Source organism: Castor canadensis, chromosome 3, assembly GCF_047511655.1.
Source record: "Castor canadensis chromosome 3, mCasCan1.hap1v2, whole genome shotgun sequence".
Lineage (NCBI taxonomy): Eukaryota > Metazoa > Chordata > Mammalia > Rodentia > Castoridae > Castor > Castor canadensis.
In genome coordinates this window covers 8,180,615-8,200,916 of record NC_133388.1, presented here as the reverse complement: position 1 = coordinate 8,200,916, position 20,302 = coordinate 8,180,615, and the positions used below count along the sequence as shown (strand labels likewise).

The 20,302-nt window shown below is 41.9% G+C and overlaps 2 protein-coding genes across 9 annotated transcripts in view; one reads left to right on the top strand and one right to left on the bottom strand.

Annotated features, from left to right (window-relative positions):
- The window catches only part of Hsp90aa1 (heat shock protein 90 alpha family class A member 1), a 59,603-nt gene extending 50,713 nt beyond the window's left edge, over window positions 1-8,890 (bottom strand). Inside the window, exon 1 of the mRNA XM_074067128.1 lies at window positions 8,686-8,890. The gene's annotated coding sequence lies outside the window, so the exon portion shown is untranslated. The remainder of the gene's footprint in view (window positions 1-8,685) is intronic.
- A 315-nt stretch (window positions 8,891-9,205) lies between these two features.
- The window catches only part of Wdr20 (WD repeat domain 20), a 68,702-nt gene continuing 57,605 nt past the window's right edge, over window positions 9,206-20,302 (top strand). For 3 of the 8 annotated variants that reach the window (XM_020178844.2, XM_074067132.1, XM_074067129.1), the window contains exon 1: window positions 9,207-9,522. In XM_020178844.2, the coding sequence (XP_020034433.2) occupies window positions 9,274-9,522 (249 nt within the window). In that variant the 5' untranslated portion in view covers window positions 9,207-9,273. Of the gene's footprint in view, window positions 9,523-20,302 lie in introns of all 8 variants that reach the window. The other 5 variants (XM_020178849.2, XM_074067133.1, XM_074067134.1 and 2 more) reach the window with 4 other exon arrangements.

Below are 20,302 nucleotides of genomic sequence, written 5' to 3'. Positions count from 1 at the left end.
ATTTCCTGATTTTTTTATAGCCTCCTGGTTCGGATTCAGAGGGCCTAATTTTTATTTTATGAATTGGAGCTGGGTCTAAACAGTACAGAATTTGACTCCACATACCAAAGGTAAAAATTGGCATGTCCTTAGCTCCTTCTGCCATGTAGCGGTTTCTTAAAACTCTCTCCTACCTTTTGCCAGGTTTCTAACTTAACTGTCCCTTCTCTAGGAAACCAGGGACAAGTATCCCCAACAAAATCTAAAAACTGTGCAAGGTGACAAGACTTAACTTTACTACCTCTAGTTTTAAGCATAGCTTTAAGCATCTGTACATAGGGATCTCTTTTCTTAGATCCAGTTTGTCCCATATTTATTACTCCCGACTATATTCAATATGCGCTCTCCCCTTACCTTATTTTTTTTGTGGACATGTCCTCCGGAGAGCATTCCCTCGCCTTGTCCGATGAGTTCTCTTGTAGTCAGGCCCCAAGGCTGGGTGCCACATTCCCCAGCCTGCGTGGGTATGCTGCGTGAGCCTGACTAAGAGCGACAGGGGAACGAGAAATAAAACACACACAAACATACAGACATACAACATAAAACAGAACGCTGGTATTGGGAGAGCTGCACATTCCTGGTGGGAAACGTGACCACCTACCTGAGCAAGAGTGTTTATTTTATAGGTCAGTACAAGGAAAAGACTCAGGTAAAAATCAAGCTTTAACAATTCTTGATGCAAGGTGAAAGGAATGAGGTTTGGTGGGCTAATTTTCCTAAGGCTAATGAAGCTTAATTACAACACATCAGTTCTGGAACCATCAAGGCATGCAGGACAACTTATCTAAGGTATTGATTAATCAGGGCATTTCCTAACAGTTCTGGTACTTTATCTAGTTTTGCATCAGGGGGCTGGTATGTGGACACAGCAGGTTGTATTCTTCAAGGAGATGTGAGAACAAAGGTCAAGACACCAGGTTCTGGGGAAATTATGGCAGAAGAGGCTGTGCAAACTCCATTATTCCCAGTCCAGGGTCATGCCTGGTCCCCAACAGGTCAAGACATGGAAAAAGCATGACAGGAAACTTGGTGACAAAGACATCCAGGAAAGAGGTATGTGGATAGGCCTCTCAAATTGGGAAAAGGATGTGAAGATATTTGTGTCCCATGTGAATGCTAACAAAAGATGACCTCAAGAGGAGGACTTGAATAATCAAGTGGACAGGATGACCACTTGATTCTGCCAGCTATCCCTGTCATTGCCCAATTGAGCTCATGAACAAAATGGCCATGGTGGTAAGGACTGAGCTTATGCATGAGTTCAGCAACAGCAATTTCCACTCAATAAGACTGAGCTGGCTGTGGCCGCTGCTGAGCAACAGAAACAGCACTGAGTCCTGGATGTGGTATCATGCTCCAGGGTGATCAGTCAGTGACCAGGTGCCAGGTTGGTCACTTCCATCATGGAAGGGTCAGTGCTCTGTCCTTACTGGAATAGACACTTATTCAGAGTATGGATTTGTCTTTCCTCCATGTAATACTTCTGCCAGAACTATCATATGTGGACTTACAGGATGCCTTATCCACTGTTGTAGTACTCCAAAGTGTTGCTTTGGATGAAAGCACTTACTTTCACAGTCAAAGAAGTGCAGCAGTGCATCATGCTCATTAATTACCATGTTCCTCACATGAAAGAGCTGGCTTGATAGGACAGTGAAATGGTCTTTTGAAGATGCAGTTACAGGGCCAGCTAGGTGGCAATACCTCAAGGGACTGAACAAGTTCTCCAGCAGGCTGTATATACTCTGAATAAGCATCCAAACTATGCTACTGTTTCCCCATAGCCAGGATTCATGGATCCAGGAATCCAGGGGTGGAATGGGAATGGCAAAAATCAACATTACCCTTGGTGACCCACTAACAAAAATTGCTTTCTATTCCTGCAACCTTATGCTCTGCTGGTCTAGAAGTCTTAGTTTTTTTGGGGGGTTAGGGGTGGGGTGAGTGATTCTACCACAGGGCACAATGATTCCATTGAACTGGAAGAAGACTTCTCCCTGGCTACTTTGGGTTTCCCATGCCTCTGAGTCAACAAGCTGAGAAGGGAGTTATAGTGTTGGCAGGGGTGACTGCCAATGGAAAATTAGACTACTACTCTATAATGGGGGTGAGGAAGAGTAGGTCTGGAGTGCAGGAGAGCCCTTAGGGTGTATTACCATGCTCTATATTAAGGTCTATGGTAAACTACAACAACCCAATCCAGGCAGGATGAGAAATGGCCCAGACCCTTCAGGAATGAAGGTGTGGATCACCCCTCCAGGTAAAGAACCAAGGATGTGAGGGCGATCTGGCTGTGACATCTGTCACCCCATTGATCGCCAGGGTTGATTCAGCTAATCTGGCTGGCTAGGTGGTGTCCCCTTCCTTCCTCATTGCTCCCTGTGCATCCCTCCCAAAGCTGCGCACTCGGTTGAAGAGGACGACCATCCTGATAGAGGAGAACCACTGTTTGGTCAAGGGTATATGAGTAGCTGCACTCCCCTGCTAGAACCTCCAAACATGCTCTCAAGGTCCAGGTAAAGAATCAAGATCTCCTGAAATGCTTGCTGAAGGTGGAAGGAATATAGAAAAGTAGCAGTAGAAGGCAGTTATAAACACCAGTTACAGGGCTGGTGGAGCAGCCCAAGTGGTGGAGTTCTTGCATAGCAAGCGTGAGGCTCTGAGTTCAAACCCAGTACCAACAACAAAAACAAAACAAAACAAAAAACCCAAAACAAAAAACCTCAGCTATGGCCACATGACCAGAAATAAGAATTATAATTTTCATAAGTATATCTTTCGTATTTGTGCAAATATACACGTTAAGCAGATATCTTTTTCTTTCCCTCCTAGTCCTTTATCACATAATATAATGTTGATTAATATCAGCCCTTAAGTGTTGTTAAATTTACATTATCATATTTAAGTTATGGGACATCAGAAGTGTAAACATTCCTCAAAAGATTTTGCTACCTAATCTGGGCAAGGAATTAGAACATATGGTTGTATGCAGGTCAGTTATATCATGTTAGGTAGAATTATTTAGAGATTAAGTATGGCATAAGGAAATGTGTTTGAGTGTTAAGTTGACTATGGGTGGACTTGCAATGGTTAATCTTGACTGTCAAATTGACTGGACTGAGAGGTAAGTAGGGGATTAGTAAAGCACACTTTTGGGTGGATCTGTGATGGCATTTCCAGAGAGAATTGACATGTGGGAGAGAAAATAAGGGGCAAAGACCCACCCTGCAATAGGCTGGAGGCTCCATGGGATAAAAATGGAAGAAGAGAAAGCCAGCCAGTGCGTGCAAGCTCCACTCTTCCTGAGTGAGTGTGTCTATGGCTGCTGCCATCATCCGTGGACCTCAGACTCCAGTTTCTTCAGCCTTTCAACATGGACTTCCACCAGGGACTCCCCAGGGAGCTTTCAGGCCTTCAGCCTTGGACTGGGGCTGCTTTGGACCCCTTGTTATGAGGATTTTAGATTCTTGGAACTAAGCAGCTGCCAGGTTCTCTGCCTCACCAGCACATACATGGCTATTGTTTGACTACCTAGCCTCCAATCATGTAAATTCAATAAATATCCTTCCCCCCTTTATATGGCACTGGGGTTTGAACTCAGGCCTCACACTGGCTAGGCAGGCGTCGTACCACTTAAGTCACATTCCCAGTCAAAATCCCTTTTTATAATTTAAAAATTTACATATATATATTTTCTATTAGTTATGTTCTTCTAGAGAAACCCAAATAATACAACTACCATGCCTAGGTTATAATGCTTCTGAGAACTGAATCAAATTATTTCTACTAATATCTTGCTCTGGTAGCAGCTTGAATAAGTCATTTCATTAATCTGATTGCTAGTTTTCTCATTTGGAGAAAGAGGAAGTGGTACATTATTAGGCTTTATATAAAAAGGAAAGCATATATAAGTATTCAACAGAGTGCCCACATAATATGTGCTTACTAAATGTGCTATATTTGAAGACTTTAAAAAGGTCTTTGAAGCTTGGTGCCAGTGGCTCACGCTTGTAATCCTAGCTACTTGGGAGGCTGAGATCGGGAGGATCACAGTTTGAGGCACTTTGAGCAAATTGTTCATGAGAACCCCATCTCCAAAATAACCAGAACAAAATGGACTGGAGGTGTGGCTCAAGCAGTAGAACTCCTGCTTTGTAAGCACAAAGCCCTGAGTTCAAACCCCAGTTTCTCTCTCACACACACACACACACACACACACACACACACACACACACAGTCTTTAAAAAATCACTTATATTTCAAGATACATGTGAGATATAGGTTGAGTAACCCTTATCTGAAATGTTTGGGACTGGAAGATATTTTAGATTTCTTTGGAGTTTGGAATATTTACAGATGTATAATGAGCTATATCTCAAGTCTAAACACGAAACTCATTTACATTTCATATACACCTAATACATATAGACTGAAGATAATTTTATACAGTATTTTTAGTGTACCTGTGTATTGACTGTGACTTATCACATGAGATCAGTGTGGAATTCCACTTTTGGTGTCATGTTGGTTCTCAAAAGATTTTGGATTTTGGAGTTCAAATTTTCAGATTAGAAATGCTAAACTTTATTAGGGTTGCATCTACTTAATAATGATCAGAAAAAGACGCTTTGTGTGAGATCAATTTGTATTTAAAAATATATCATAGTTTAGCAATCTGGATGATGTGTCAGTTTTAATGTTCTGCAAATCTGAGGCACAGAGTGAGAGTGCTGTATTAAGGACAGTATATTATGTGATGTTTTCTAGTCTCATAATGGTCTTATAAGGAAGCACTGAATCATATTGCAATAATAGAATAAGCCTGTCTAAAAAGATAAACCTGAGATTGGTTACTTCACATTAATGAGGCAGTGAAGATTTCAAATGTGGTTCCAAAAGATACTTATCTATGCCTATTTCTCTTTGTAATGTCACTGTAGTTAAAACCTTTTCCTCAAAGTTGAAAAATGTTTTTAAGTGTCTTAATGGATTAATCTCTGAGTCTGAAAGACAACTGGTAAATTTACCCTAAAGTGAATACTCTGTATGTACTAAGTTACAAAAAAGTGGCATGCTTTATGTTTTCAACAAATATTTCTCCTTCTCTCCACCTCAAGTTGTACCAGTGTTCAGTCTTCAGTCCTTTTTTTTATCCACACTCATTTCCTTAGTGATCTGCTGATGGCTTGCCAAATACCTAGCTACAGCTCAGACTGCTCTCCAGACTGGGTTACTGAATTGCCTCCTGATTTCCTCTAAATAGACATCTCATACTCAATATGTTCAAAACTGAACTGGTCTTCTTAAAACTTGCTCTTTCTCAGTTTCCTCATCTCAGTTAATTTCTATACTCTTGTTGATTGTGCCTATCTTGGAGTCATACCTGACTACTCCAATTCTCCCATAAGTCATATCCAATCTGCTGAAAATCCTACTGGCTTTAAGGTCAGTGCCTATTTAGGATTTTCTCTCTTTATCTCAACTACTACCATTCATAGTCCAAGCCCGTTACTTTTGGCCTGAATTGTTAGCCTTCTCTATGCCACCCCCTCCTGCCACCCCACTTTCTGGTGCTGGGAATTGAACCAAATACCTTGAACACAGTAAGCAAGTACTTTACCAATGAGCTACTTCCCAGCACTACAATGTACTGGGGCTTGAACTCAGGGCCTACATCTTGAGTTACTCCATCAACCCTTTTCTGTGATGGGTTTTTTCCAGAAAAAACTAGTCCAGAAAACTATTTGCCTGGGCTGGCTTTGAACTGAGATCCTCCTGATGTCTGCCTCCTGTGTACGTAGGATTGCAGGTGTGGGCCATAATTTTATTTATTTACTCTATGTATTTATTTATTAATTGATGCTAAGAATCAAACCCAGGGCTTTGTGCATTCAAGACAAGAGTTCTAACACTGAAGACCTACATCATAGTCCTTGGTGTTTTGTTTTTTTTCCCACTGAGCTACACTCCCAGCCCTAGAGACAGAGATTTTTTTTTTTTTGATTGGTACTGGGGTTAAAATTCAGAATCTCACACTTGCTAGGCAGGTGCTCTATCACTTGACCACCTGAGTCACATTCCCCACCTTTTTTTGCTTTAGTTATTTTTCCCATAGGGTCTCTTTTATTTTTGCCCGGGGCTAGTCTTGGATTTGAGCCAGTACTTGCTTTTATTCTTTCATCTTTTTTCTTTTTCTTTGCCTGGGAGGGCTGGACTAGATCCTCCTATTTTATGCTTTCAGCCTTAGCTGGGATGACAGGTCCATTCCACCATGCCCAGCTTTTTCCATTGAGCTGGAGTCTGACCTGGAACTATGATCCTCCAGATCTCAGTCTCCTGCATAGCTGGGATAACAGGAGTGCCTGTCACTGTGTCCAGTTATTGACTGAGATAGGGGTCTCACAAACTGTTTTGCTCTGGCTGGCCTCTAAGCAAGATCTTCCAGATCTCCACCTCCCAAGTAGTTAGTATTATAGAGGCGAGCCAATAGCACCTGGCTAGATTTTTTTTTTTTTTTTTCTGAGTTAAGGTCATACTATGTAGCCCAAACTGGCCTCAAACTCAAAATCCTCCTGCCTCAGCCTCCAGAGTGCTGTGCAAAAGACTTAAAGATAGATCTTAAAGAACAGGCTATTAAGGAGAAAAGGAGGGAAAGTCATTTCAAGCAAGGGACAAAGCTTAGTGTGACATGAGAACAGCTTGATTGGGTTGGAGGATTTATGTAATATGTAAGTTATGGACTGAAAGTTGCTGATATATGACTTAAATAAGGAGGGTGCTCTAACTTATTGAAAGTGTTTGGGAAAGAGAATGTAATGTCTAAAGTACTGTTTTAAGAAAATCAACTTAGTAGATGTATATGGGAGGAAAATTGAGAGGAAAAAGTGACATGGTGGAAACAATTCATGAACCACTATAATGAATTCAAGTTTTACTTTATTTTTTGTGGTGCCAGAGATCAAATCCAGGCAGAGCCTCACACATGCTATTTAAACACTCTGCCTCTGAGCTACACCCTTAGCCCTGATTCAAATTTTCAATGGACAGGGAACTGATAAGGCTTAGGGACTGATAGATTTGAGACATAAATTCATTTAGAACTACCTCGCATTTAAAATTGAAAATCAGAGATGAACTTTATGTTAGGCTCAGTTATGTAGCTTTGGGTGTTATTTTCAAACCTTTGAATGTGGACAAAAGGACTACAAAAGTACTAAAACCAGAAATTACTCAAAGGTCATAGATGAGACAAAGTGAATAGCCTATTAATGAACTTGTGGTCTTCCTGCCTCAACCTCTGGAGTGCTAGGATTATAGGTGTGTTAGCACCATGCCTGGCAAAAATATTCAATTTATACAGAATACTACCTTGATAGAATGCTTGAAGTATACAGGTACTATGGGTAATAGAATGTTGTGGTTCAGGGCCAGCAAAATCTTTTAACTTTTGCTTGCTGAGGTCCTCCCCCGACAAAAAAAAGCTATTATATTTGTGCCTGTTAACTAGGAAACATGATGGTCATTATAAATACATCGCTTTAATGCAAAATAACATGGGTATAAGAGATTGGGATTAATCACAGAACATATTCTGGTCTTTTAAGAGGTCTGGTACCTACTTGCCTTTTAGGGAAAGGCAGATAACATTAAAAACATTTTTTTTTTTTTTTTGCGGCACTGGGGTTTGCTAGGCAGGCACTCTTACTGCTTGAGCCACTCTGCCAGCTAGTTTTAAGCTATTCTAGGGATTAAGGAGGATTTTGCTCTAGTGCTTTTTTGCCAACATGCACCCAAGCTGGAGGATGGTAGTGTCAAATGCATTATTACATCATTGGCACAGTTTCCACTGTTGTCTGCCTGCTTTGTACTACCTAAGATGCTTATGACTGAAACTCTTTCTGCTTAAACTTAGCTCCCTCCACCTTCTCTTCTTTTTCTTCTTTTGAGTCAGGGGTCTCACTGTGTTGCCCAGACTGGGCAGAACTCCTGGGCTCAAGTGATCTTCTTGCCTCAATCTCTCAAACAGCTGAGACTACAGGCACGAACCACCATGCCCAGCTCCCTACACCTCACATGACTTGAATATTCAGGAACAGTTTATTCTCTGTGTGACAAATGTTGCTTTTTTTTTTTTAATCCTTTCTAAAATTTTATCAGAATTCCTTTAGAAGCCTTATTTCAGTGCACATGCCAAGAAACAGGTCTAAAATGGTGATTGTTTCGTCCTACTTTAATGCGTGTGCCTTTCCTGACATATTTAGATCTTGTACAACATATACATACAATTATGGCTATGGCTGTCACGTTCAGATTCCACCTGAGCTTTGTAAAACTTCAGTTCCCTTTACTTTTCCTAAGAGGTCTTAATAAACTACTGAGCAAAAGAAGTGAATCCTGCAGACTTAGTGTCTAGCTCCCGAAGCGATGCCCTGCTGCTTCCCTCTTCTTCTAACCACCTGGCGGAGACACCTTACATAGGAAACAGAAGTGCCAACACAACCTACTTCTTAAAATCTGTCAACTATGGATAGGTACTCAGATAAGGGACTCTCAGACGCCTCAGCTGTATGCGCAAATACACTCACCCTGCCCACCCCGGCTTAAACTAAAAAAAGTGAAGCGTAACAAAACTTAACCCTTCGGTACCTTCCCGGAAACAGACTCGGGGAGCGTAGAGGAGCTCTCGGCCCGGCATCCCGACGGTGGTGAGGTCCTCAGCCATCCGGGTGGGGTGAGGGGTCAGTCCCCGCCCAACCGGACGCCCATGACCGGTGGTAACGGCCGGCCGAACACTGACACCTCCGCGCTCGGCTCAGGCTCCCCACGCTCGGACTCCGAACGGGCAGCGTGTTCGCTCGGTTCCTCGGGGTCGGGACCCCTTAGAGCAGGGACCGCGCAGCTTGAAGAGGTCGCCCCAAGTTCACTCTAGCCTTGTGTGGTTCTGCTTCACGCACTCTCTCACACCCTGGCAGCAGAAACGCTCGCTAGCTTCCGCTGGTACCACCTGGGCCGCACCCAAGGGAGGAGCCTCCGGACGCCCCGCCAGGTGAGCACGCGTGCGCAATCGGGCCGTAAACAAGCCCGCCCCTTCCCCTCGGCCCGCCTTCACGGGGCGGGCTGGCAGGTGGGCGGGGCCAGGAGGAAGAGGCAGGGGGAAGAGTCAGCGCCAGGGACGGCGCCTGCGCGGTGGGCGTGATCCGGGCACTTAGGGCAGGATGAACGCTGCTTTCCAAGATGGCGACGGAGGGAGGAGGGAAGGAGATGAGCGAGATTAAGACCCAGTTCACCACCCGGGAAGGTCTGTACAAGCTGCTGCCGCACTCGGAGTACAGCCGGCCCAACCGGGTGCCCTTCAACTCGCAAGGATCCAACCCTGTCCGCGTCTCCTTCGTAAACCTCAACGACCAGTCTGGCAACGGCGACCGCCTCTGCTTCAATGTGGGCCGGGAGCTCTACTTCTATATCTACAAGGGGGTCCGCAAGGTACTGAACCAGACATCACCGGGGCCCGCCAGCAGCTCGAGTAGAGGCCGGGAAGCAGGGCGGTGACAGCCGGGCCAGCGTGACCGATTGGAGATGGCCGTCGCTCTTACTTTTGAGTGGGCCGGTAACTCCAGTGGGGTACTCCTGAGGAAAGGGGATTCAGGAGTGAGGAGGGTGGTGGCGGTGGTGTTTGGAAGGTGTATGAGTGTGTGTGTATGGGGGGGGGTGCTGGAAAGGGACCGTGGCGCGTGGGGTTCCGGCTGCGAGGCCCCAGAAGGAGCCGGCTGGTTGGTCTCTGCCGGCAGGGTCCGTCAGGCTCTGACATGGCCTGGAGCGGGCCCGCGAGTCCCCGGAAGAGGTGGGGTGCCGGTCTTCTCTGCTCAGATTGCCTGGCTTCCCAGGAGGGTTGAGGGTCTTGCACTGGGTTAGAGAACGGGGCGCAAGGCGGCTTGGAAAGGTCTGTAAGGCGGGACCGGGGTTGGGAGGCGGAGGACCGAGACTAGGTCAGAAAGGACCGGCTGGGCACGCAGGGCTACTCCACCTGCTGCCGCACTGACACTTCCGAGGAGCCTCTCCTGGTGTTGACACTCTTTCCAAAAGCCTCTGCGGGAGTTCAGCTGTCATTGTCTCCGCCCAAGGAACCTTCTGAAAGATTGTTCATAGGGTCATCCTGGCCCTTGTTGCATGGGAAGGGCTGAGTATTGCCGTTGGAAGGTTGCTTCAGAGGGGTTCTGTGTGAGCGTGCCCAGATTAATCTTGTCCAACAAGTCAGGCTATGTCCCAAACAGGGAGGGATATGCCTTAAAAGCTGCTTTAAAGGAGCCATCCTTCTTGGCAGGCACCCTAACAGTAATTCTGTGAAGCATGTAATCATGTTTTAAAATGTCTCTTTAAAAGCAGTAGTTTATATTGGAACTTTTCTTTCATTGGCAATGTAACTGTGTTTCGAGAGCTGCTTACTTTTGAGGTGGTGGTCTTTGACGACTCTTGGCAGAGTGTGGGAAGTTAGTGTATATCATAACGCCTCCGACAAGGTGGTAAAAGATTAGTAGTTTATAAATGTTCAGTTAGTGAAAAATAAATTGTACATATTGAACAGTAGTTATTTCCTAGGATTTGACATATCCAGATCCAGTACAGTGTATTTGCTTGGTTATAAGAACTAGGGGAGAGACTATAGCACGTTGTTTCTTTCATTCCAGGTGAATCTTTCTGATTAGCGTTTAATCCAGTAAGTGTACTGTGCTGTTTGAAGTATGCTGTTAGAACTTTTTGAAAATAACTGACTTGACTGTTTCTCTTTTGTGGAATTGAGAATTTGAAGTAGTTAGTAGTCTAGGGGCTGAAATTTTTTATGCTACTCTCAATTTTGTCACTTACTTATTGGTGACCTTGGATACTTGTATAGTTGTTTTTTTATAACTTATTTGCATGTTTAAAAAAAAGGGATGATTGCAGTGCTCATGTTGTGCTAAATAATGTAATAACTAATGGAATTTAAATCCTTGAAACACTCAGTAAGTGTAAAATATGGTTAAAAGAAGCATTAAATGTAACTGTCAGAAAGCTCTGATTGAAAAGATCAGTTACATTATTAGAATTTATACGTAGAACCAGATGTGGTGGTGTATATCTGTAATTCCAGCACTCAAGTTTGAAGCTGCTAGGACCCATAGCAAGAGCCAGTCTCAAAAAACAAGCAAAAAAACCCAACCAAAATCCTACCCCCCCCAAAAAAAAAAAAAGAGAAAATAAATTATATTCATATAAAATACATTGTGCTTAAAAACTAAATTCATTAACAGCAGTTACTAGTGCAGGCATTGCTTTAAAAAACAAAACAAAGCTTTTATTTTTTTTTTTTCCTCCTGTGATGTTGGGGATCAACTCAATGCCTTTGGCAGGCTAGGCAAGTGCTCTACCACTGAACTAACTACACCCCCAGCCCTAAAACGTTACTGTTTTTTAAGCATTCTTATGGCAAACCTCATCTGCATATAGAAGTCCTGGTTTACATAATGAAAACAAGTCTTTTGCCTGGAAGTATCCTTACAATTAGTGGGACATTATTCACTGAAAGGTAAAACTAAGAGAGAGGTTCAATACTACATTAAAAAATTGTTTTAGACAAGACAAATATGAAGTACAAAAATCGCCTTTATCTGCATACTTTGAGCACTTCTGATTTTTTTGTGATTGAAATTATTTTTTTTTGTTTTTCATAAATGAGTTTGCGTTTATTTATTGACACTTCTAAATATAAGTGACTTTTTGTGATTCTATTTACTGATTTTAAAATAGAACCAATAATTTACCCTTAATTAGAAAGCCAAAATTTATTTTGGAGAGTTAGTATATATGAATATAGTTGGCCATTTTGACTTGTTTTGTACTTTTTTCTTCAAGGCATGTAAAGCTTTACAACAATTCAGGTCATTTAGAAACTCTGCTTTGGATGAAATATAGTGGAAACTAGTCTGCCCTTTCTTCCTTCCTTTGGCCTCATGCTTGTTAGGCATGTGTTCTACCACTTGAGCCACTCTGCTAGCCCTTTTTTAATGGTTATTTTCAAGATAGGATCCCACAAAGTATTTCTCTGGGCTGGCCTTGAACCACGATTCTGTGGATCTCTACCTCCTTTTTTGCTTGTTTGTTTTTTTGGCAGGCACTGGGGTTTGAACAAAGGGCCTCACATTTGCTAGAGAGGCGCTCTACCACTTGAGCCACTTTGCTAGCCCTGCTTTATATTGAGTTTTTTCAAGATAGTGTGTGTTTGCCTTAGGTTGGCTTTTAGTAGCCATCCTTCTGATCTCTGCCTCCTAAGTAGCTGGAATTATAGGTGTGAGCCACTGGTTCCAAATCCTTCCTTTTTTTTTAAGGCTCTTGTTACGTAACCCAGACTGGCCTCGAACTCATGATCCCAACTGCTGGATTACAAGCATGCACCAGTACGTATGCCCAGTTTAGAAAATAGGTCTTTTAAAATAATTTGAATCATGAATTATGTATTATCTTTCCTGAGAGGAAATACGGGGTCCTGAGGGAATCAAGTGAATGGAAGGTAGTCCAACATTTACACTGTCTACTTAAGGAGTACATTCTTCAATCTTGACTTTTTTTTTTTTTTGGAGGTACTGTGGTGTGAACTCAGGACCTCAAGTTCTACTACTTGAGCCACGTCTCCCATCCCTTTTTTTTTTTTTTTTTTTTCAGATGGGGTCTTGAGTTTTTTGCTTAGGATGGCCGGGACTTCTATTCTCCTCCTTTAGGCCTCTTGAGTAGCTGGGATGACTGAAGCAGACCACCAGGCCTAGCTGTTTTGTTAAGATGAGATCTTGATAACTTTTTGCCTGGGCTAGAACCTCAAGCCTTCTGATCTGAGTAGCTGGGATTATGGTAGTGAGGCATTGTGCCTGGCCTTTTGTTTGTTTGTTTAATTTTTTGAGACAGGGTCTTGCTGTGTAGTCCAGGCTGTCCTGGAACTCATGATCTGTCTGCCTCAGTCTGTTAGGAGTACTGGGATTATAGTGTGTACCACCAAGCCTGGGAATCTAGAGCTAGAAGGGAACTTAGAATATATATGGTCTCGTCAGCCCCACTACTGCAGGGAAAACCAAGGCTATGGGAGCGGTACAGTTTTTTCTAACTGTAAAGAAAATAAAGCACAATTGAATTTAAAGAAATTGGCTTATCAGAAGTGGCTGATCAAGCTTTTTGGTCACGAATACCATATACATATATTCCAGGCATTTCAGAGTTTCCCCTTGTATTTGGCCATATATTATCTCATTGACTCTTTATCCTGTGAGGTAGATGAAAGCATCTTTCTACAATCAAGGAAATTTGGAATGGAGTTTCTTATGTGAGGAGATGTGACTTTGTGAATTTATTTTGCTAAGTTAAAGACATATAACCATTGATTTAATTCTGACACTAATCATTTCAGCAAAGATTTGAGTTAATATGATTATACTAATACTCCTGGGCAAGATGATGTTGGGTATTCAGAGATGAGCAAGACCTTGTCTCCTCCTCCCAAAGAATTTTGTACTAGCTTTCAAACATTATAGCATTCTTTGTTAGATTTTTTTTTGGTACTGGGCTTGAACTCAGGGCCTACACCTTGAGCCACTCCACCAGCCCTTTTTGTGTGTGTGATGAGTGTTTTCGAGATAGGGTCTTGCTAATTATTTGCCTGGGTTGGCTTCGAACATCCATCCTCCTGATTTCTGCCTCCTGACTAGCTAGGATTACAGGCGTGAACCACCGGCCTCAGACTTGTTAGACTTTTTCTTAAACAGTTGTTTTAGGATAAAGATGCCAAGGTAGCTTGGACCAATCCTCTCATTTTATGGAAATCTGTTTTTGTATAAATGTGAATGACCTCCATTCATATGTTACCTTAATCATATTTCCTTAGAAAATCCTGTGAATTTCCAGGTTAAATCTCACATTTGCCTTTTAACCTGTTCTATAGCATCTTGTACATTGCCTTCCCAACACTTTTCTCAGTTTGTAATTCCCTGTGATAAGCTGACTGTCTCTTTGGTAGGAAAAGCTCCCTTAGGGTAGGGACCATGTCTTTCCTATTCTATATCTTCCCAGTGTTGGGTCCAGCAGTCAGGACCCTACTGTGTATCTGTTGAGTGAATGACTAAATAAAGCTGTGTCCATCTATGCTCTACTTTTAAAAAGATCTTTATGAATCTGAAAAACCATTCACTTTTGAACCCAAAAGTAACCGTGGTATTTTTTAGTAGCTCACTTTTTTTTTGTACTGGGATTTGAACTCACCAACTTCACCAGTCTTTTTTTTTTTTTTGTGAAGGTTTTTTTCAAGATAGGATTTTGTGAACCATTTGCCTAGGCTGAGTTTGAACTGTGATCCTCCTGATCTCTATCTCCTGAGTAGCTAGGATTACAGGCATGAGCTACCGGTGCCTGGCTAAGCTTACATTAAAAAAAAATTTTTTTAAAAATATTGTTGGTAGATAACAAATTTAGCTTTCTTAAAATTGGGAAATTGTGGTGCACACCTGTAATCCCAGCACTTGGGAAATGGAGGCAGTAGGATCCAGAGAGAGAGAGAGAGAGAGTTCAGGGCCAGCTTGGGCTACATAGTACATTCAAGACCCTGTCTCAAAAGGAAGGCTTGGAGGTGTGGTTCAAAGGTAGAGTGCCTGTTTAGAATATTCAGGTCTCTGGATTTGATCCCTAGCACTGCTAAAAAAAAAAAAAAAGGGGGGGGTGGTGGTGCTGGAGGCATTAAGAGGTACAGCACTTGTCTATTAAACACAAGGTCCTGAGTTCAAACATTAGTACCACTACCAAAAAAAACATATAGCAAGAGACAGTGAAGCAACAGAAAATAACCAAATGCCCAGATTCCTTTTGAGCTAATTCTGCCAATCCACATTACCTACAACTTATTTTTTGTTGTTATTTTTGGTGCTAATGGGGTTTGAACTCAGGGCCTCTTGCTTACTTGATAAGTGATCTACCACTTGAGCCATGCCCAGACTCCTTTTTATTTTAGTTATTTTGGATATAGGGTGTTGCTTTTTTGGAGATGGGGTCATGCTTTTTGCCCAAGCCAGCCTAGACTATGATCCTCCAATTTTTCACTTCCTGCCTTAGCTGGAATGACATGTGCACACCCACCCAGCTTTTTTTCCCATTTAGATTGGGATCTCACCTCATGGGCCTGGAACTGTGATCCTTCTGATCTCACCCTCCTGCCACACCCAGCTATTGGTTGAGATGGGGGGGGGGTCTCATAAATTTTTTGCCTTGACTGGCCTTAAACCGAAGTCCTTACGATCTCAAGTCTCTCAAACAGCTAGGATTACAGGCATGAGACATTGGCACCCAGCTATGCTTAATATATTTTATGAAAATAAATTCATCTTTTCTATTTGGGAGAAGTCTTTATGTTGTGGGTTCATTGCTTCTTGAGGTGGAATATTGTGTTTGGGAAAGAAAGCTGAAAACATTGTGCTTTCTAGGTCCTTGTGCTGGGAAAGCTGTATATTTACCATACTAAGATGAAGTTGGGGCCAGAAGAAGAGTCCATTGATAGCATTTAAGATATTTTCATAGGTGAAGTTTTAGAGGAAGGTGGATGATGGGTTGACTTGGGAGAGAATGAACATTTTGTTAGGAGAAATGTTCTGATATTTGTCAAAAACTGCAGGACCACCTGTTGGTGACGTTGGAGTAATTCATGCTTTGTGTGGGAGGGTGAACTAGATGCCTTTTAAAGGGTTTTTTGCAGACTGGTTTTAGATACTGGACTGCTTCAGAGAATGTCATGTTCACACCCTTCTCTCCATTTGTAATTTCATGGTTCCCTGTTTATAATTTAGAAGGAAGTTTAGAAGTCTAAAACTTTTTATATCCAATTTACTTTGAGAAATCCCCTCCCCTGGTTCCCTCCCCCTCGTTGTTGAGACAGGGTCTTGCTATGTAGCCTAGGCTGGCCTCAAACTCACAAGCCTCTGGTCTCAGCCTCCTGAGTTCTAGGATCACAGCATGCGTCAGCTCGCCCAGCTTACTTTGAGAAATCTTGTACTTAATTTACCAGGCACACGTGGATTGCTGAACGACTGGAAACCTGTTTCTTTTCCATTAAGAGCTACTTACTGACTTTGGAAATATTGACAAGATTTAGTTACTTGACTTTAGAATCTTACATCCTGAGGGGGAAAAGCACCTTAATTATCACTTAATGTAGGAAGTACTTTCCTACTATCCCTTTCTTCTCTTGACTTCGAAGAGCAGAGTGGTGATGAGATTTTGGTAATGGATGACAGTAAGAAGCATGCAGAGTATGTCAGTGAAATCCATGAGACAGTCATAAATGTCATTCTTTGATCAAGTGTTCGTGGAGCATGTCTACCAGATAGTACTGTTCTAGGTGCTGGGTGTAGACAGTATCTCGGCCCTCTAGAAACTTGTGATGGTATTTATTGTTGAGTTAATCTAGTGATTTCTAGTGGTACTGTGCTTGGTAGAAAACTTGACTAAGAATCAAAACATGGTTTGTGGACTTTGTTACTGATTGGTTTGGCTATATGACTAAAGAAACTTATTTTAAAATAAGCATGAAGATTTTTGTAATCTTTATTTGATGTTTTGAGAGTTTTTATTTATTTTCCAGTGAGGTTAGTCTGTACAGAAATATGAAATGTGGGTTGGTTATTCAGGAGAAATATGAGAAAGCATTGTAAAAAGGAAACAACTTTTTTTTTTTTTTGGCAGTACTGGGGCTTGAACTCCGGGCCTCACACTTGCTAGGCAGGTGCTCTACCACTTGAGCCACTCTCTGTACCAGCCCTTTTTTGTGTTGGGTATATTTGAGATAGGGTCTTGTGAACTATTTGCCTCCAGGGCTGGCTTTGAACTAGGATCTTCCTGATCTCTTCCTCTTGAGTAGTTAGGATTGCAAGTGTGAGCCATAAGTGCCTGGCAAAAATAAATAATTTTTTTTCTTTTTCTTTTATTATTCATATGTGCATACAAGGCTTGGTTCATTTCTCCCCCCTGCCCTCACTCCCTCCCTTACCACCCACTGTGCCACCTCCCTTTCCCCCCCCCAATACCCAGCAGAAACTATTTTGCCCTTATTTCTAAAAAAATAAATAATTTTAACTGGTAGACATTACAGTTTAAATTGTCTAAGAATTTCAGTAACAAGTTACTTTGTCCTCTGCACATTTGACATCTATGCTTTTTTGAGGGGGGAAGTTAACTGGAGTTTGAACTCAGGGCCTCAGCACTTGCAAGGCAGTCCTCTCCCACTTGAGCGACTCCACTAGCCTGATGTCTATCTTTTAATAATAGAGTATAAGGTAAAAAAAAAAAAAAAAAAAAAAAACCTCTTTCAACATCCATTTATTGAAGATACATACAAGCTCTTTGCTGACTTTTGTGGATGACTTGAAGGTGAATTAAGATACATTTCCTGTCTGGAAAGAGTTTTTATTTTTGTACTGATGATGGTAATAGAAAATAGAAGGTGTGTCCTCTACATGTGGTGTAGCAGTGGAAGTATCAAGTGGATTTAAGGAGTGAAGGTGAAGTGGAGGTCTTTCTCTGCCTAGGAGAATAATATTGGCTTGGGTTTCAGACATGATAGGGCACTGTCAGGGTGGGATGGCCTTATACTGGATTGGGTTTCAAATAGGTGGCTTGCTTTGAAATGTTGTGTATAGGTCATATTTTTGTAAATTTTTAAACTTGTTGCCTTAGATTTCTAGTTTCATAAATGCTTTATGTCCATTTCTCTTTAAGCTTTAGTTAAGCTGCTGCTCTTTTAGCATTTTTTTCAGCTTCGCAGATTCTCTGGCTATTAATTGGTAATTTGTAAATTCAGTAGTATTTTGCATTTTCAATTCAATTATTTTTAAAAGTGGCATATTATACTAAAAACATGCCAAATAAGGCTGTTACACTCTATTTTGTTTTGTAGTAGTAGGAAAATATGCTTGAATCTCCAGATTTTATAAGAAAGAATCAAGTCATTTATGAAGGAATTTATCTAATTTTGATATGTAAGAAGTGAAAGTCATTTAGTAGAGAAGAATATTTTAACATTCTCAGTTAACCACTTTGTAGATTATCCCTCTGATCTGAAGCTGTTTTTCTTTAGTTGATTCTTTAGTTGATTCACAACCAGCTCACTCTTCGTGCTTTTTCCCCCCTGCTACAGCAAAACTTGCATAGGTGCCCATTCTTTTTATTTACTTTGATCTCCACTGAAGAGGCTGTGTCTTGCCTTAATGTTTCGTTTAATAAATGCTTGAGTGGTCTTTGTGAAAAGCAGCATACTAGACTATGGTGAGTTGAAGAAGTATGAGACATGGGCCCTGACTGGAGAAGACTATTATCATCTAACCAAGGAGACATGACAGTTATTCACATTCTACATTGTCACTGAGAAAGAATCTGCCATCAAGAGTTCACAGTCCAGTGGAATAATAAATGTTCTGTTCATTCAGCTAACATTTATTGTACCTGTGGACCCAGCGATTAATAAGACATACTTCCTGGCCTGTTGTGTTTGCAGTCTAGGGTGAGAGGGACAAGTAAAGCATTGATGACAGAGCAGTTCCTGAAAAGCATTCACTGAATGTTCCTTACTAGATAGGTGCTGTGTGCAGTTGGTAAGAGAATAAGTGCCTAGCCTGTGACAGCTTACAACCTTTTCATTTCCTCCTCAAAACAGTCCTTTGGGAGAAGTTGTTTTTGACAGTTGAAAAGATGATGACCTGCCAACAGTAGCACAAAGAATGTGGTAGAGCCTGGTGTTCAACCCAAGGCAGGCCTCCTATAGAGATTTTTCTGTCAAAAATGAAATATTGCCTGATGAGTGATACTGATGTTATTTCACGGAGTGGGAAATGGCATTTGTCTTATTCTGAGCAGGTGCTATAACAAAATATTATACATTGGGATGGTATTTTTGTTTTTTTGTTGTTAAACAACAGAACTATTTTTCCTTCCAATTCTAGAATGTGGGGTGTCTAAAATCAAGGTGCTGGTAGACTCAGTGCTTGGTAATTGCCCATATTCTGGTTCATAGATGGTGCCTTCTTGCTGGTGGAAGAGACAAGGCAGTTCTCTGGGGTCACTTTTATAAGGACATAATCCCATTTACAAGGGATACATACTCATGTGTGTATCACCTCCCAAAGGCTCTATTTTTTATGGTCATTAGTGATTAGGTTTCAACATAGAAATTTTGCAGGGACACAAACATTCAGATCACAGTTTACTTACGTGTTCACTGTCAGATTTGCACAGTCCTCATTGAATATAAGTTTCCTGAGAGCAAGGCCTTTCTGTCTGATTCGTCATTGTAGTCACAGTTTAGCACTTACAACGGTGCTTGGCACGTTGTGGCACTGAAATATTTATCAAATGAATGTATGCCGTTTTGCTGTTTTGTTTCTTTGTGTACTGTCCTTTATTATTAGTCAGAACAAAAACTCCACAGTGTATAAAGCATTTATGTAAGTCACCTTTTGAACTTTATCGGGGTAAGGTCAGGTAGTCATTTATATATAAAGATATAGATATATCTGTATATATACACACACACTCAAGAGTGTGGATAGTAATTGGTAGGATTAGCACACAGTACCCAAGACTTATGACTCTTGTTCTAGTGTTTATTCCTCCCTCCTTCCCTTCCTCTGTTCCTCTTGTCCTCCCTCCCTCCTTCCCTTCCTCCCTTCCTTACTTCCTCCTTTCTTCCCTCTCTCCCTCCCTCCCTCCCTTTCTTCCTTCCTCTCAAGCTCCCTATCCTTGTTCGCTTTTAGTTTCTTCTACAGATAAGGTCTCATGCTAACTTTCGCCTGGACTGGCCTCAGACAGTTGGCCTCCTACCTCTGCCTCCAGAATACCTGGGATTACAGGCATGCTGTACCATTCCCAGCCTGCTTCCTGCTTTAACCTGAAGCTGCCATTTTTTTTTTTTTTTTGATTGTACTGAGGTTTCAACTCAGGGCTTCCAACATGCTAGGCAGTTGCTCTGCCACTTGAGCCACACCTCTGACCCTTTCTTGTTTTAGTTATTTTTCAGGTAGGGTCTTGTGCTTTTTGCCCAGAGCCAGCCTCACACTATGATCCCACTACCTATGGCCTCCCTCATAGCTGGGATTATAGAAATGTAATACCATGCCCAGTTTGTTTCTTAAAATGGGTCTTGCTAGCTTTTTGCCTGGGCTGGTCTTGAACCCCAGTACTCCCAGTTTCGCTCTCCCAAGTAGCTGGGATT